This window comes from Panthera pardus, unplaced genomic scaffold (genome assembly GCF_024362965.1).
Source record: "Panthera pardus isolate Hobbes unplaced genomic scaffold, ASM2436296v1 HiC_scaffold_17, whole genome shotgun sequence".
Taxonomy (NCBI): domain Eukaryota; kingdom Metazoa; phylum Chordata; class Mammalia; order Carnivora; family Felidae; genus Panthera; species Panthera pardus.
This window is the reverse complement of record NW_026526732.1, coordinates 709,271-728,558: the sequence shown is the minus strand read 5'-3', so window position 1 is coordinate 728,558 and position 19,288 is coordinate 709,271. Positions and strand designations below refer to the sequence as shown.

Sequence of the window (19,288 nt, the reverse complement as noted above, 5' to 3'; positions counted from 1 at the left end):
CCCGCACCTCACACGGTGCCGGGACACGGTGGACGCGGGGTGCGGTGGAACAGAACCTCTGACAAATGAGTGCGTGGAAGCAAGGGGCGCTGGGATAGATGCGGGAGAACTGGGGGCCCGGACCAGCCACGGCGCTGACTCTGAGTCACTTCAAAAAATTAGAGTCGGTGGAATTTAACGATTGAATACATACGGGGGTTGGGAGAAGGGAAGAGAACGAGAAAAGCTGCAGGTGATTCTGAGATGTCAAACCGGATGGCGAAAGCAGGTCATGGTCTCCAGAGCTGTCAAGTGCTGGGCATAGGCTCTTGGTTACTTATTACCTCACTTAATTCACACACTGACCTTAGGAGGAAGGTATAATCCTCATTTTACAGACAGTGTGACGAGGCAGTATATTTTACAATGAACTTATCCTGCAAGTTCATCACGAAGGTACATTGCATAACACGAGCGGTTACATAGGCTTCTTATTACTAACTTCTTCTGTGTCCAAGGTTCACGACTCAGAACTCCTGTCCTGAAGATTCTTTGGGTGACAACTATCATGTTTATGCTGCGTAGCACGGAACGCTTAGTCCTGGGTCATCATAACTGAAAAGAAAACTCTCCTCTACCGATCTTCCAGCCTTTGGATTATTCAAACTAACTACTGGGTATTTTCACCATCCGTTAAGTTTGACACCGTTTTTCATGTTCTGATTATCACTCGTAAACTCGTATGATCACAGACATTATCGGTTGCCTGCTCCAAGCCCACCCCTGCTTCCTGCTGGACGAGCCCTGATTTATAGTTGTATCCACTCTTTTCATGTAGCCGGGTGCTTCAGCAAAGGGGGATACAGCCCCCGTCCCAAGGAGTGAATTTGACCCATCTGGTCATAGATAAGAACATGATTAAATTATACCCAGTTAAACAAATGTACAGAAAAGTCTAGGGGGAGAGGAGAAAGAAGAAACTGGATCCCTGGTCCAGTGCCTGGAAAAGAAAATTTTCATCTTTTAGAGAGAGAGAGAGAGAACCAGAGGAGGGGCAGAGGGGGAGAGAGGGAGAATCCCAAGCAGGCTCCACGCTCAGTGCGGAGCCCGACATGGGGCTCAGTCTCCTGATTGTGAGATCATGACCTGAGCCAAAATTGAGAGTCAAGTGCTCAACCAACTGAGCCACCCTGGTGCCTCTCTCTCTCTTTTTAAAATAAACAATTGGGTTAGGTGTTTCACTTCCCGCATCTAAAAAGCGCTTAATTAACAGACTAGCAAATAGAACACCCACACATTTTAAGCATTTTGATTGGTTAGGGATGTGCTAACTACATTATTAGAAAGTGTGTAATTACATTATAGAAAGTGTCTTTCTTTCAAACTTGGTAATTCCTTTCAAAAGAACGCATACAACATATTAAAATACCATTCAAAAGTACATCTGCCTTTAGAAGTTTTCCAAAATCGATTTTAACATTTAATTGACGCTTTACTAAGTTGTGTCATAATTTCCTCTGGCAAATTCTGACTGTCTTAAATCTAACAAGAATGATAAATAATTTCCCTGTCTTGGAATCCACTCTAAGCACTTATATATTCATATCTATCTATCTCTATGTGTCACTCACTCATACTTTCCTACTTTGGGGGTAACAGAGCCTTAATAAATATGATAACTAGTAAAGTAAAAGGTAAAAACAATCCAGCTTTTACTTGTTTGCTGTTAAAATGATACAATGAGGCTTCACCTGGAGGCCAAAGTGCAGGGAATCAACGCCTACTGTGAGGTTCACGGATCTACAGATGTCCTGTGTCTCTGCAAAGTTGAGGAGTAAACACTCCCTACTCACAATAAAGAGCAAACACCAGGGCCAAGGCCACGTACGTTTCCGTTTCATGTTTCGCAGCAACCCAGCTGTCCCATGCCACATCCCAGATCCATCTGCTGGCAACCTGGGACAGACCAATTGCAAAAGACCAACCTTAGACTGAACACGTTAAGAAACGATTTTTAAGTCTACACAAGTTTGATATATTTTTTTAAGATGCGTAAGTATCTTAGAAAGTGATATTTAAAAAGTAGTGTGTCCAATCCCCCCTTTCCTGAAGACTTCATAGTGATGCTTCCTGGGCCCCCTCTTCTTCCTGGAGCCAGTCCTATCTGACACAGAGACTCGACCTCAGCAGCGAGCGTCTGAGTGTCCGGGGCAAGAGCGGGAGCCCCTGAAAACCGGGTCGAAGACTTCTGCATACACTACTTCTGTGCTGTGTCATAGCCCGTGATACAGAATGTTCCTTTCCATCCTTACAATATTTTCCAGTGAAAGTCTGTCAGAACCTTGTTTTGAAATAAAGAAATGGCGTTGCTTATGCAAGCTGGCTGCTGGAGAAAATTCTAAATCCTTTGCTTCGCTTACAAAGCCACACACAATTTGACTACGGCCTGCTTTTCCATGGCGGCTCTAAACGGCCACAAACCGTTTGTGTCTTCTCCCAGAGGGCGAGTCTATTTCCCCACCCCTCGAGTACGCGTGCGCCTTGGGACCTGCCCTGAGCAAAAGAACGCGATGGGTGACTTGGCAGCCCGGTCTCCAGAGGTCTTCTGCTCCAGCCTTCTCAGAGCACCGTGAGGAGACGTCCGCATAAGGAAACCCGCTCAGTCCCCTGGACGGCGGTGGCTCCCGTGCAGGAGATCCCAGGCGCCCCAACCAATAGCCAGCGCCGGCCGGCAGACGCGAGGACGAGGCCAGCCTGTACCCACGGCCCAGCAAAGGGACCGGGGGCAGGGTGTCGGGAGACCAGCGGAGTCGCCAGGGAGCTGCCGGGGCGTCGGGGAGACCAGCAGGAGAACCCGGTACGGCAGCGGGGCTGCTCCGCGGAATGACGAGCAAACAAAGAGCTGCCGTCTGGGGCTAAACCTGGGGCGGTGTGTTGTGTGGTGCTGATACACGTCACACTGGACCCCACCACCAAAACGTACTGCGAGCACACGGGGTATTAACAAGCACGCGGACGTCCCCCTGCCTTAGCGTCTTCACACTCACGTTTTCTCCGCTTGCAAGTTCTTCTTCCGGGTCTCTGGCACAGCCGGTTTTCTCTTGTCATTCAGATTTTAGGGGGACTTCCCCGTCTCCAGACAACCCCAGCGGCCGCTCTGCCCTTCTATCAAAGTGTCCCACCTTCATTTTCTCTCGGGAGCACCTATCACCACCTAGGAGTATGTGGTGGCGTTCTCTTCTCGCCAGGAGCCAGGACCACGTCTGTCTTGCTGACTCTTGTGTGGCCAGAACCCCCCTGCCCTGCTTCCGGATACACTTCCCTCCGCCCGCGGTGCACTCATATGCCCAGCTGCCACACATTCACTCCTACGTGGCCTAGAGGTGTGTATTTGCGTTCGTAACTGAGCACAACAGCCTTGCTGATTACCGAGGGCTCTGCACTGGAGACCGGGTTGAGGACCGTAACATGGCCCGTCTCGTGTGATCCTCAGAGCGGCTCCAGCCAGCAGGTGTATCACCCCCATTTCATAGATGAAGAGCCCAGGCCACGGGCTGTGATTGTCGCCGCCAGGGCTCATACCTAGGCCAACTGGACTCTGGCACCTAGATGCTCCCCCGTCCACACTCTTTCATTTCCTTTTTTTAATTTTTTAACACTTTTTTTACATTTATTTACTTTTGAGAGACAGAGAGAGACAGATCACAAGTGGGGGAGGGGCAGAGAGAGAAGGAGACACAGAATCCAAAGCGGGCTCCGGGCTCCGAGCCGTCGGCACAGAGCCCGACCCGGAGCTTGAACCCACGAACCAAGAGATCATGACTTGAGCCGAGGTCGGACGCTCAACCGACTGAGCCCCCCAGGCGCCCCGTACACTATTCCATTTCTTAAACTCCCATCTGCATTGCTTTCTTTCCTTGAGTGCAGTGAAAACTCCCCGAGAATCATAATCATGGACCATGTCTCATTCTCTTTTTCTCAGCACCTCACACCCATTAGTGCTCAAAATAAACTTACTGGCTAATTATCAAATGACATTAAATGGTCAAATTGGGTATGATCAAGGAACAGGATAGCCATACAATTTTGTAAATTATCAGTAGAAAATTGCCATTTCTGGGTTAGTACTTTTCAAATAATATGCACTGAAGGAAGAGATAACACAATTATCCTTCTTAGAGACGCACCTCGGGGTCTTAAAGTGCCTTGGAGACAGGCATCACGGTAATTATCACATCACCACAGAGGAGACCTTAGAGCTCTAACTGATAGATGCTGGATCACTATAGTACTTACATTTATTGCCTGACCGGTCTTTTGAATAAATAATACTTTTATAATGAACTTGTAACGGTGGTACCCAAATTCTTTCACCGCTGACAATATGCGGTCTGCTAATTCAAGTGACAAATGAGAGAAGACTTTATCATCATATTTGACATCTTTAAGACTTTCCTTCAAAAAAATAGAAAAAATATTTTAATCTTCAAACCAAATATCTTCTACATAAAAATTCAAGAAAACATGTATCTAAAAAATACATATAACTTAAAAAAAATACATGCATTCCTAACCAAATGATACGAAATGAATGTTGTGCTTACCAGTTTATTTCAATAACAATGTTGAATAAAATTTATTTTGGCTTTTAATTACATTCAATTGCTCTTCATCACCAACCCTCGGGCTGTAAGTTTTCCTTCACTGGATCACCCCATCAAACAGCAGGGAGACACAGGGGAATTTAAAAGAATGCTTCTGGGAATTCTTAGGGTAGACAAAGGAAATCTTTCTATAATTTACATGTTTGTGAAAATTCAGACTTTAGTTTTCCTAAGGCTTGGGTTTCCTGGACCAGAGCCCGTACCCGGTGATCCCATCCTCCGTGGCCCATTTGCTGTGATCTCCATCCTCCACGGCCTGTTCTCTGTGATCCTGTCCTTCGCAGTCTTCCTGAATCGAAGCCACCTCTGCAACCCTTTCCCCACGGCTTCTCTGTGGACTCCTGGAGAGCACTGAGGAGATGGAAAGCTTCTGGCCATGCCTGCTATGGATTAATCACAGCTGGGGAGACAGATGTGAGCCGCGAAGCACGAGGAGTTTCTACAAACCAGAAGCAGACTGGACCGCCTCGTGAGCAGACTGCAGGCTTCTTTGACTGACTTTGACTGACTGATTCAGACCAATGAATTAACCACAGTTCTGGGTCCCGCCATAACAGATGAACTCCTACCAGCTAATTGTATAGGCAAGTAAAAACAAAGAGTTTTGAGTCCCTTCTAGAATGCTGCTGGACCTAAAACTGGGTGTAGAAGCATTCATTTCCCTTAGGCATTTGGCTGTGGCTCCATCTTTCTTTCTTTTTTTTTAATTTATTTTTAACGTTTATTTATTTTTGAGACAGAGAGAGACAGAGCATGAATGGGGGAGGGGCAGAGAGAGAGGGAGACACAGAACTGGAAGCAGGCTCCAGGCTCCGAGCTGTCAGCCCAGAGCCCGACGCGGGGCTCGAACTCACGGTCCGTGAGATCGTGACCTGAGCTGAAGTCGGACGCTCAACCGACTGAGCCACCCAGGCGCCCCGTGGCTCCATCTTTCAAACGCTTCGCAACATCCATTCTCTCTTCTGAATCTGCCCAACAGACCTCAGGCTTTGCCTCCCCGGATGCTGTTATTTAACGAGTAATGACTGTAATGAGCGCTTGCTATAGGAAGATGCCCGCAAGCTCCATCAGGAAACACTATTATTTCTGCATGTAGAACTATGTTGAATTTTCCATGAACCCAAGGGAAAATCCCTGGCCTCTTTATGACCCCTAGTCATCCACCTACATATCCAATCAGCTGTTTTAGGCCCCATCATGCTCAGTGCAATTCTGCAAATTATCCTATGTAAATACAATTCGAAATCAATAAGTCTGAACTTAGTCTATGTAGTAAGGCCAAGCAAGGGACACGTGATAATGTATACTTTCATGTCACAAATGCTTGCTGTTAATTAGATAGGAGAAGAAGGTAATCAATAATTATTTTAATGTATCAAATTGAGTTGAATTTCTCTATTTCCCAAAGCCATGAGCCGTAATATCATTGCCAAATATCATCTGACAGTTATTAGTTTAGGTTAGAAATGTACCTGTCTATAGTAGTGGAGGGAGGTTAGAGTAGGCCTCCTAAATATTCTTCTGTATCAATAAAAGTTAATTCACTTCAAGAATTAATTTTGCTATGATTAAAGGAGTACTAAATATTTATACAAAATAAATTAGAAACTTTCTTCCCAACAGCTAGCTCACATCAGTTGTTACTGAAGGAGTGTACCTTGTAAACTGGAGGGAAGGTACCTTTGAAACAAGGAATGGATCTGGGGTAGAATCAGGCTTGGTGGAATCCCACAGGGGAATCCGGCCATCAGAAGACGCCCGGGTGCCTGGTGCCCAGAACTAGATATCACAGATCAAAATGGGATTCAGAAAAACTGGTCCCTCAAACTTTCTGTAAGTAAAAAAAAAAAAAATTTTGTCCTTTGTTAAGAAAAGTGATGAAGGAATTATCTTCATCTGAACAATGCAGCCTTCAGATACCAATACTAGTATAAATAATATTGGTCTTCATGTTAGTAATACAGTATTCAGTTCGTTACATTGAAGCAGCCATTTTGGACTAGTCTGGGAACAAGAGCCTGAGTTTCAAACAACTGTCTTAGAAGAACTTTAGATTCCAGCAAGTTTAAAGAAGAAAACCTACGCATCATTGGCGGCTGCCTGTCCTTAGACGTGTTAGTACACAGGAACCAACTTTCCACACATACACAGTGTGTTTTATTTAACTCATTCCTCCAAATACGGGCAAACGTGGAATGTGAGGGATAAATAATTTATGGATAATTAGGAGTTGAATGAAATAACAAAAGAATATTTCCTTTAAATCTCGCTCATAGCGTCGATGTGAAGATTCTTGAGTATGAATACAAAGTACTTTCATATTTTCAGAGATAAATGCTACAAAAAGTCAGTGAGGGTAAATATACGGTCATAAAGCTTAACACAGTTTATCAAACCTCCGAAGCTTAGATATTGCTATCATATGTACTTATCAACCTACCTTTAATATCTGCTGGACTTTAGCTTCCACGGAATGAGCTTGGAATTTTTTCAATGGCTCCATTCTATACGAATTAGCAAACTTTAATTTCGCCAGGGCACTCTTCCATTCTTTACCTAAATCAGCAATTGGATCATCAAATGGAGGCTCTACATACTGAACATCATGAAATGATTCTCTCAGTCTTTCTCTCAAAATTTGCGCATACTGAAAAGAGGGGGGGAGAAGAAGAGAGAAAGATTATTTCTTAAATTGTAAAATGAAATTTTAGATTTAAGAACGCTAGTGCAATGGGACAAAGCCGACACAGACTTTGGAAATCCATTCTGACTTCCGTGATTAAGAGGTTGTTGAATCGTACATTTACTAATTCACTCCTGGCTATCGATTTGGTAAAAGGGAGAGAGAAAAAAGAATCTAGCTAGCTAGCTGTCATCCCTCTATTTATCTATAAACACGAACACATACGGACACATATTTGCATACATATATTTAAAATATCCATGGAAGATACAAAGACCTGGAAAGAAGACAGGCTGCAGAGAGGGCAACTGGGTGGCTAGGAGACAGTCATGTAAAGAAAACTCAAGTTTTCTACCCCGAAGTTATGAAAATATTATCCTTTATTGTCTCCTTATAATTTTAATTATTTTAATTTTATTTAGTCGTCTTTGACTAATTAATACTATTATTTCCATAAGTCATTTGCATATTTATATAACATAACATTACATAAATCTTAAGTTGAAAAGAATGTATTGATTTGGTACATACGTTATTCTATGCTTTTTCAACATTCATTCTGTGACATTCAACGCTCCTTAAAGAAATATTTATTTGGTGCCTAATATGGTCCAGAGAAATGTCCTAGGCTCTGAAGTTACAGGGGTGAGCCTTATTGAAATAGCTAGGAATTAATTGTTCTGCTTGTGTTAATTCATAGTCAAGGCATCTGCATTTATGGAGTTATCCGTTTAGTGGAGAGGAGGGCTGATTGACAACTAAGAAGTATTTAGGAGGGGCGCCTGGGTGGCTCAGTCGGTTGAGCTTCCGACTTCAGCTCAGGTCAAGATCTCATGGTCTGTGAGTTCGAGCCCTGCGTCGGGCTCTGTGCTGACAGCTCAGAGCCCGGAGCCTGCTTCGGATTCTGTGTCTCCCTCTCTCTCTGATCCTCTGATCCCCCATTCATGCTCTGTCTCTCTCTGTCTCAAAAATAAATAAACATTAAAAAAAATAAATAATAATAAATAAAAAATAATAAAAAAAGTATTTAGGAAAACAAGCTAACTTAAATAGTGGCAATTGCTATAAAATCACATGACTTGGTAGAAACTCCTGTGAAAGTCTATTTAGACTGAATGATCAGAGAAGGCCCCTCAGCCCCAAAAGAACAGGAAATAGAAAGGGCAGAGGCTTCAAGGCAAAAACTTAGTGTGCTCTAAGAGCGGGTTTGTGCTCGGTGTATCTCAAGTGTTCTGAACGAGGCAGAGTGGTGACACAATGAAGCTAGGAAGGCAACCAAGGAGTAAGTTGTGCAGCACTGAATAGAATGTGGTAAGGGCTTTGGATTTTATTCTCAGAACAGTGAGAAGCCGCTGGAAAAATTTAAGCCAGCAAGTGATATGTTCTAAATTACAGTTTTAAAAGGTCATTCTGGTGGTGTGGTGAGTGGATTACAGGGAGATCAGGGCCTGGATGAAGGTAATAACTTTACACTTTACAATGTTTTTAACAAATAATGTTAACTAAACAACTCCGTAGATTTATAATCACTTTTCTAACCAGGCACATGGTTTGCTTTGACATTTATGTAAGAATTTGTATTTCCTGGGCACCCGCGGGGCTCAGTCGGTTAGGCTCCTGACTTGGTTTCTGCTCAAGTCATGATCTCACAGTTCGTGAGATTAAGCCCAACGTGGGGCTCTGTGCTGACAGCATGGAACCTGCCTGGGGTTCTCTCTTTCTCCCTCTCTTTCTGCCCCTCCCCTGATCTTGCTCTCTCTCTTCCTGTCTCTCAAAATAAATAAACTTTAAAGAAGAAAAAAAGAATTTTTACTTCCCGGAATTTTTTTATGTTAACACAAATCTTTCAATTTATTCTGAAGCATTTATTATTTTGGTGTTCTTTTGATGAGCCTTTAAGGTGACTTAAAAACACATTTTATGTTTTTAGGAATTGTTTTAATGTAGAATTACTGCTGCACCCAGCTATTAACCTTTTATTTATTTTAATGTTTATTACTTCTAGATTTTTCTAAATATATAATACAGGTCTACATATTTCTATCCTCCCTCCTCCTTTTCATATCTTACTGCAGAGGCCAATAGTTTAAAATGTATATATTAAAAATCACAATCCTACGAGTATTGTGAGAGAGTATTTATTCTCTACCACCGATGCTTCTATATGTGGCTGAAACTGGCACTGGAGCGACACTTCCCTTTCTGCGCCCCTCTGAGGGGGTTTATCTGCCTGGGCAGTTGGCGAGAGAAAGAACCTTTTCTTTTTTAGTTTAGTGTAGTCTTCCAGCTCTTCTCTTCACATCTGATTATAACAAGTACATATCATCTGTCTCACCACCGCATATATTTCATAGAGATAGGCCATCATCTTAGACATATGTCATTGTCCAGCTATGCCGTGACTACTTGGGTAAGCTGATTTAATTTGAGTAGAAAGGTTACCATTTGCCGGCCTATTTTTCATCATTAATAGTTTGTTAATACGGTTATATGATTTTTGAATATTTAACCAACCTTGAATTCCTGGAAAAAACCTCGCTTAAACTTAATATACCATCATCATTATCATTATCATCATCATCATCATCATCATTTTATAGGATGTTTGTACCTTTGACGCCCTTCACCCATTTTTATTTTTAGATTTCACATATAGTGAGATCATTCAGTATTTGTCCGACTTATTTCACTTAGCCTAATGCTCTCAAGGTCCACACGCATTATTGCAAATGGCAAGATCTCATTCTTTTTTTATGGCTGATATATATATTTAGGTTGTTTTTATATGTTGACTATTGTAAATAATGCTGAAATAAATATAGGAATGCATATATCTTTTAAAATTAGTGTTTTCATTTTCTTTGGACAAATACCCAGAAATGGAATTGCTGAATTGTATGGTAGTTCTACTTTTAATTTTTTGAGGAAACTCAACACTGTTTTGCATAGTGGCAGTACCAATTTACATTCTTACCAACAGTGCAAGAGAACCCTCTTCTTTTCTCCACATCCTTGCCAACCCTTGTTGGAACCCTTTTCTCCACATCCTTGCCAACACTTGTTATCTCTTGTCTTTTTGACAATAGTGCATCTAAGGGGTGAGGTAACATCTCACTGTGCTTTTGATGTGCATTTTCCTGATAATTAGGGATTTTGAGCATTGTTTCACGTACTTGTTGGCCATCTATATGTCTTCTTTGGACAATACCTATGCAGATCTTCTGGCCATTTTTTAATTCAATTGCTAGATTTATTTGCTGTTGAGTTTAATGAGTTCTTTATATATTTTGGATACTAAACCTTATCAGATATATGATTTGCAAATAATCTCTCCCATTCAGTAGGTTGCTTTTTCATTTTCTTGATTTCCTTTGCTGTGCATAAACTTTTTAGTTTGCTGTAGCCCCACCTTTTTATTTTTGCTTTGTTGCCTTTGCTTTCGGAGTTAGATCAAAAAATCATCACCAAGACCGATGTCAAGGAGTTTACTGCCTATGTTTTCTTTTTGTAGTTTTATGGTTTCAGGTCTTAATCTATTTTGAGTTTATTTTTGTGTACATGTAGGATAGTGGTCCAGTTTTCCCAACACCAACTACTGAAAAGACTGTCCTTTCCCCATTATATATTCTTGGCTCCTTTGTTATAATTATTATTTTTTTAATGTTTATTTATTTTTGAGAGACAGAGTGTGAATGGGGGAGGGGCAGAGAGAGAGGGAGACACAGAATCCGAAGCAGGCCTCTTAGCTGTCAGCACAGAGCTTGATGTGGGGCTCGAACCCACAAACTGTGAGATCATGGCCTGAGCCGAAGTCAGACACTTAACTGACTGAGCCACCCAGGTGCCCCTCCTTTGTTATAAATTAATTCACCATAAATGTGTGTGTTTATTTCTGGACTCTATTCTGTTCTATTGGCTTATGTGTCTGTTTACGCCAGTGCCATACTGTTTTGATTGTTATAGCTTCATAACACAGTTTGAAATCAGAAAGTGAGATGCTTCCAGCTTTGTTCTTCTTTCTCCATATTGCTTTGGATATTTAAGGTCTTTTGTGATTCCATACAAAATTTGGGATTACTTATTCTATGAAAAATGCCATTGGAATTTTATTAGGGATTGCACTGAATCTGTAGATTGCTTTGGGTAGTATGTACAATTTAATATTAATTCTTTCAATTCATGAACATTGAATATCTTTCCATTTACTTGTGTCTTCTTCAATTCCTTTCATCAGTGTCCTATAGTTTTCACTGTAGAGGACTTTCACCTCCTTGGTTAAATTTAGCCCTAGATATTTTATTGTTTTTTATGCAGTTGTAAATGGGATTGTGTTCTTAATTTCTTTCTGATAGTTTGTGTATAGAAATGCAATCGATTTTTTGTACATTGATTTTGTATCCTGCAATTTTACTAAATTTGTTTATTAGTTCTAACAGTTGTTTGAGGGAGTCTTTAGGGTTTATAATATCATGTCATAAACAAATAGTGACAGTTTTACTTTTTCCTTTCCTAATTTGGTTGCCTTTTCCTTCTTTCTCCTAATTTCTCTGGCTAGGATTTCCAATACAATGTTGAAGAAAAGTGGTGAGAGTGGGTGTCCTTATTTTATTCCTGGACTTAGAGGAAAAGCTTTTAGGTTTTCACCATTGAACATCATGTTCACTGTGAGCTTGTCAGATATGACCTTTGTTATGATGAGGTATGTTCCCTCCATAACCACTTTGTTGAGTGTTTTTATGATAAGTGGAGATTGAGTTTTACTCACTGCTTTTACTGTTATCTATTGAGATGATAAGATTTTTATCCTTCATTTTGCTAACACACTATCTTGTACTGTTGGGGGTTTTGAACCACCTTTGCATCTCTGGAACAAATCCCACTTGATCATGGTGTATGATCCTTTTAATATATTGTAAAATTTAGTTTGCTAATATTTTGTTGAGGATTTTTGCATCTAACATTCATCATGTTTATTGGCCTGTAGTCTTCTGTGGTATCCTTGTATAGTTTTGGTATCAGGGTAATGTGGTCTCATGAAATTAGTTTGGATGTATTCCTCCTCTTTTATTCTCTTGAAGAATTTGAGGATATTGCTATTCATTCTTCTTTGAATGTTTAGAATTCATTAGTGAAGCCATCTGGCCCTGGACTTTTGTTTATTGGGAGACTTTGGTTTACTGATTCAATCTCCTTACTAGTAATTGCTCTGTTTGGATTTTTCAATTTTAGGAATTTATCCATTTTTTCCTGGGTTGTCAAGTTGTTGGCATATCTGGTAGTAATACTGGTAGTAATCTCTTATGATTCTTTGTATTTCTGTTGTAACAGTTGAAATGTCTCCTCTTTCATTCTGATTTTATTTGAGCCCTCTCCCTTTATTTCTTGGTGAATCTAGATAAAGGTTTGTCAATTTTATCTTTTCAATGAACAACTTCTTAATTTCACTGATCTTTTCTGTTGTCCTTTTAGTCTCCATTTACTTCTGCTCAAATATTTCCTCATTTCTACTAACTTTGGGTCTTTTTCCAGTCCTTGAAGTATAAAGCTAGATTGCTTATTTGAGATCTTTGTTTTTTGATATAGGCGTCTGTTATGAAACTCCCTCTTGGAAATGCTTTTGTTGCAGTCTATAAATTTTGGTATGTTGTATTTCCATTTTCATTTGTCACATGGAATTTTTAAACTTCTTTTAAACTTCATCAAAACTTCTCTTTTGATTTTTACATTGACACATTCGTTGTTCCCTAGAATATTTTTAATCCTCACGTATTGTTTTTGTTTTCTTGTTATAATTGACTTGTAGTTCCGTACCATTGTGGTTGGTAACAATGCTTCATATTTTAGTCTCCTTAAATTTATGAAGACTTATTTTGTGGCCTAACATGTGATAGGTCCTGGAGAATGTTCCATATGTTCTTGAGAAGACTGTGTATTCTGCTTCTGGATGGAATGTTCTGTACATACCTGTTAAGTCCATCTGGTCTAATATGTCATTTAAGGCTGATGTTTCACTTTTTGTCTGAATAATCTACCCATTGATGTAAGTGGGGTGCTAAGGTCTCCTAATGCTATTGTATTGCTATTTCTCCGTTTATGTCTGTTAGTATTTGCTTTATGTACTTAGGGGCTCCTGTGTTAGGTACAATATATATATTGTGTCTTTCTTGTATGTTGTTGTATTTAATTTACCAGAGTTTCGTTAAGAATTTTTGCATCTATGTTCATGAGGAATATTGGTTTGTTTTCATTATTCTGGTTTTGACAGCAAGGTAAATGCTGGCCTCATAGGGTGAATTGGGAAGAATTCCCTTCTCTTCATTTTTCCAGAACACTAGAATATTTGGCAAAAACTCACCATAAGAGCCATGTGGGCCTGGAGTTTTCTTTATGGAAAGGTTTTAAACAACACAGTCACTTTCTTTAACAGATATAGGGACTATACAGGGTATCTATTATTTCTAGAGTGAGCTACAGTAGTTTGTCTATATATTAGTTTGCTAGACCTGCCATAACAAAATACCACAGACCAGGTAGCTTAAACAACAGAAATTTATTGGCACACAATTCTGGAGGCTGGAAATGCAAGATCAAATTGCCAGCAGGATTGGTTTCTCCTATGGCCTCTCTCTTGCAGATGGCTGCTGTCTTGCTGCCTCCTCACACAGTTATTCTGTTGTGCATGCTTTGCCCTATGTATCTGTGCCCTCATCTCTTCTCAAAAGGACACAAGTGAGACTGGATTAGGGCATACCCTAACAGTCTCAATTTAACTTAGCTCTTTAAAAGCCTCATCTCCATATACCCTCACATCCTGAGGTACTGGGGATTAGGGCTTTAACATATGAATCCTAGGGGAACACAGTTCAACTCATAATTGTGTCTTCCAAGGAATTTGTGCATTTTATCCAAGTTGTTGAATTTAGGATCATAGATGTTTTTAGTATTTATGATCTTTTTAAAATGTTTATCGGGTCTGTAGTGATTCTTCTTTTTCATTCCTGGTATTGAGAATTGGTCTTTTTATTTTCTTTTCCTGATTAGTCTGGTTTAGCAAGGGTTGGCAAACTTTCTCTGTAAAGAGCCAGCTAGTAAATATTTATGCATTGTGGGCCAGCTGTGGTAGTTGCCACTGTTTCTCTTCTTCCAACTGTCCCCTTTCCTCCTCTGCATCCCCCATCTCCATCTATCCTTTTAAAATTACCTTTTAAAAATATACAAGCCATTCTTAGCTCATAGGCTGTACAAAAATAGGTAGCAAGCTAGATTTGACCTATAGGCTGTTGTTTGTCAACTTTTAGGCTGGAGGTTTATCAAGTTTATTGATCTTTCCAAAATATTTTTGGTTTCACTAATCTTCTTGTTTTCAGTTTGCTATTTCATCGACTTTCACTTTTTATTACCTCCTTACTTTTGTTTACTTTGAGTTTAGACTTGAAATTTTTCTAATATAGGTATTTAGGGCTATAAATTTCCCCAAGTACTGCTATAGGTACACCCTACAGTTTTTGAAATGTTGTATTTTCATTCAGTTGAAAATATTTTCTTTCATTTTCTTTTACCCTGGGTTATTCAGAAGTGTGTCATTTAATTTCCAGACAATTTACATTTTTCAATATACCTTTCTGTTAACGATTTCTGATTTATTCCATTATGGTCAAAGAACATACTTTGTATTACCTGAATCCTTTTAAAGTTATTGGGACTTGTTTCCTGTCCCAGGAGATATTCTTAGTGATGTTTCATGCACACTTTTTAAGTTTATTTATTTTGAGAGAAAGTTTAGGTGGAAAAGGGGCAGAGAGAGGAGAGAGGAAGAACCCCAAGCAGACTCCACACTCCCGGTGTGGAGCCCCATGTGGGGCTCAAATTCAGGAACCATGAAGTCATGACCTGAGCTGAAGTCGGTTGCTGAGCTCACTGAGCTAACCAGGTGCCCCTCATGTGCACTTCTAAAGAACATTTATTCAGCTGAGGTTGCATGGCGTATGTGATAAAAGTGCACTAATACAAGTTATTGTTCCTTTATATTCTTTTATATCTTTATTAGTTTTTGTCTATTTGTTCCATCAATTATTGATAGAGATACTTATATTGAAATTTCCATCTGTAATTATGGATGTCAGTTTCTGTAAGTATACATGAAATTCTTGTTTCCTGTATTTCAAAGCTTTGACTTTAGGTGCAAAAAAACCTTAAGATTGTTAGGCCTTTCTGATGAATTGACTTTTCAACATTATGAAATGATTCCCTTTATCTCTTATAATATTGTTAGAAATGTATTTTGTTTGATACTAATACATGTACTCCAGTATTCTATTAGTCTTCACATGGTATATCTCTTCCCATCCTTTCCTTAGTGTTTCTTGTAGACAATATATAGTTTCATCTTGCTTTCATAAGTAATCTGAATTTTAATTGGGGTATTTATAACATTTATACTTAATGTAATTATCATGGTTATGTTTAATCCTTGCTTTGCTTTTATTTTTGTAAAGATTTTAAGTAATCTCTACACCCAACATGGGGCTCAAACTTACAACCTGAAGGTCAAGAGTCACGTGCTCTACCAACTGAGCTAGCCAGGTGCCCCTGTTTTTTAGGCTTTCCTTTAAGTATCTTTCATGATTCACCTGTTATCTGTTGGCCTAGTAACTTTATTGTTTCCCAGTGGTAGTTTTAGGCTTGATAGTATGTATCTTTATCAGTCTACTTTCAAGTCATATTATGCCACTTCACATACAGCAAGAGTCCTACAAGGAATATGCCCCCTCCTGCCAACTCTCTGGTCTTTGTGCTAGAATTGTCATGTATTTTACTTCTATAAATAAAATGTTTTGGGGGTACAAGCCCCAAAATATGTTATTCTGGATTTAATCAGCCAATAATCTTTTTTTAAAAAATGTTTATTTTTGGAGAGAGAGAGAGTGCACGAGCACATGCAAGCAGGGGAGTGGCAGAGAGGAGGACAGAGGATCTGAAGTGGGCTCTGCGCTGACAGCAGAGTCTGACATGGGGCTCAGATTCATGAACTGTGAGATCACAGCCTGAGCCAAAGTCTGACTCTTGGCCAACTGAGCCACCCAGGCTCCCCACAGTAATACTGAAAAAAATATATTTACCTACATAGTTACCACTTTCAATGTTTTCTATTCTTTCATCTAGATATTTACATCTCTTATCATATTCCTTTTGCCTGAAGGATTTCCTTTCACATATCAGATAGCATAGGTCTGTTGGTGAATTTTTCATTTTCATATATCTGAAAAACCCATTATTTTGCCTCTGTTTTTGAAAAATATTTTCACTGGGTATAGAATTCAAGGTTGATGGTTCTTTCAACTTTAAAGATAAAGTAATGAAAGATGCTTCAGTGTTCTGGCTTGCATTGTTTCTGGTGAAAAACCTATTTTCATTTCATCATTCTTCAGTACTTAGAGTTTTCTGATTTTCTCCATTGCTGCCTTTAAATTATTAAATCATTGATTTTAAGCAGTTTGACTACTACATGTCTCAGCATAATTTTCTTCCATGTTTCTTGTGCTTGAAGTTCACTGAGTTTCTTGGATTTGTGGGTTTATAGTTTTCATTGTTTGTCAATTTCTGATATTATATATATATTTTGTATCAGAAATTTCCCCACATCTCATTCTGTCTAATATATTTTCTTCAAGCCTTCTTTCTATTGCTGTCTTTAGGTTCACCAATCCTCTCTTCTGCAGTGTCCAATCTATTTCCATTCAGTGTATTCTACATCTCTGACATTGTTATTTTTCAACTGTAGGGTTTCATTTGGATTTCACATACTCAATTTTTTCTGTACATTTTTGCACATACAGAATGCATTAACTGTTTTATAACATGAATATTATATAACTGCTTTAATTTGACGAAAACTAATACAGTAATTTTTTCACAGTAACTAGAGATCTTTTATATTAATTCTGTCTTTGCCATTTGTCATTTCTGAGTGCTCTTACTGTTTCCTCTCACTTTAGGTTGTATTTTCCTGTTTCTTTGATAGTCTGCAAATATTTTATTGGACACAAGATTGTGTAAATTTCACCCTCATTTTTGGTGTGTACTTCTCCATTACTTTGAGTTTTCTTGAGCTTTTTTCTAGCATGTAGTAACAGAAACAGTTTAATTCTCTGGAGGTTTGCTTTTGAGCTCTGATAGACCAGCCTAGAAAAATCTTGGAGTCTAGTGCTATTTCTTCTCCCAGTACTGAGACAATACACTTCTCGGCACTCTAACCAACGCCCTATGGTTTTCCATGCTTACTGGGGGGAAACAAATGATTTTGTGGGAGTGCAAGGATTTTTTTTCTGCTCCCTTTGGTGGCTTTCTCTGGCCACAGGTGGCTTCCTTACCAGATGCACTGATGCACTAAGCTGAAGACTTGAGGAAAATCCTTTGCAGATCCTTGGGGCTGTTTGTACAGCTCATTCCTCTTCAATACTCTGCTCTGCACTCATACCAGCTTTATCTACCCGGCTCCCAAATCCTTCTCAGCTAAGCAAGACCTCTCCACAGGTGTGGGCTGCAATCCCTCATCAAGCAGTCAGGGGTAATCTTGGGGTTCACTGTTCCCGTTTCTCCCCCCCCCCCCCCCCCAGAGATCAGGATCCTGTCTTGCTTTACATCCCATCAATGGTAAAACCACTGTTTCATACATCTTGTGCTATTATCAGTAGTTTCTGGTAGGAGTAATTCCATGTTGGCTGCAAGCTGAAGTCCTTCATCAGAAATCTGTTTTATTTGCAGCCTGTGTTACGTGTCAGTTGGAAAAAAGAGGTATTATTAGCTCCCTACACCTCCCCAAAACAAAATCTGCATTTTGTTCTTTTCTATTAAGAGAATGCTTCTCTAGAGTAACTGCCATCTTTCCCCCCACAATATACTCAAGGGGTACAACTACACTGTATCCTTCACAGTGGCTTCCAACTGCAACGATCCCCTTGGGGATACAGCATGCGTGTGTGGTTTGAAAATGACAGATTCTAACGTGCTGAAAACTCACACCTCTACCATTTCTTCCTTATATATAATATGGGTCTTCTGATTCGGTTTTCCTTCTATCATCTTATCCCTTCACTAAGGAAGAATCTTTGCAATCACGTCTCTCCTGCATCCTGTCCATTTCGGCTCCCACGAAGTAGAAGAAACCGTTAGACAAGTAGACCAGCAGTCCCAGGACACAGGTTCCAGTCTCGGCTCTGTCATTACAGTTCTGTACTGTAAATGTTCTTTTCACTTTAGGTCTCAATACAAGATGGGAGTCTCGATTACAGTGATGGTACTCGGACTACGGTCTTCCAGAAATCCCGGTGTTATTCCACAAATACACTTGAATGGCATCTTCCATTAATTCCAGACAAGAAATTAATGGGCAGAATATTTTCAATTTAACTTTTTTTCCTCCCGTATGTCCCTCAAATACCGAGCCTGCTGCTGTTTCTTAAAACTCAAAACATCTCGTCGTGTGCTTGGCACACGCGCCACGTTTCCTTCCTTCCAGGCAGCGCGCACACACACGTGCCCGGCCGGACAACGGCCCTGGTCTGAGCGTGGCACTAACCACCCCGGCATCAGGCGTCCAGCGGAGCGTGGAGGGAGACCGCCGCTCCCGACACCCGCGCCGCGCCGCCGGCCACCGCACTCCCGGCCCCAGCGGGGGTCGGCGCAGCCCCGCCGTCCCCGCACTCACTGCCTCCTTCTCGAACATGCTGGGCCTCCTCTCCTTCCGAGGCTGCGGCGGCTGCAAGTGAGGGGCCGGGACGGCCGCCGACTTCCCGCCGTGACCTCCCTTCTCCATGCCGCCCGCTCGCCGCCACGCCCAGCGACCCGCCTCCGCCCTTCCCAAGCGCCTAGGCCGCGTCCCGCGAGAGCTCAAGTCGCGCGCCTGCGTCGCGCCAGCCGGAAGTGCGGCCGGGAGGGAGGGGCGGGGAGAGGCTAGCGTCAT

At 40.7% G+C, this 19,288-nt stretch overlaps 1 protein-coding gene across 1 annotated transcript; it reads right to left on the bottom strand.

The window, feature by feature from the left end:
- Positions 1 to 1,669: 1,669 nt before the first annotated feature.
- DYNLT2 (dynein light chain Tctex-type 2) lies at positions 1,670 to 19,195 on the bottom strand. Its single transcript, XM_019412832.2, has 4 exons — positions 19,034 to 19,195; positions 7,084 to 7,290; positions 4,276 to 4,434; positions 1,670 to 1,935 (listed from the first exon to the last, which is right to left on the bottom strand). The coding sequence occupies exons 1-4, from the start codon at positions 19,139 to 19,141 to the stop codon at positions 1,825 to 1,827; spliced, it is 585 nt and encodes a 194-aa protein (XP_019268377.2). The 5' UTR covers positions 19,142 to 19,195; the 3' UTR covers positions 1,670 to 1,824.
- Between the last annotated feature and the right edge of the window lie 93 nt (positions 19,196 to 19,288).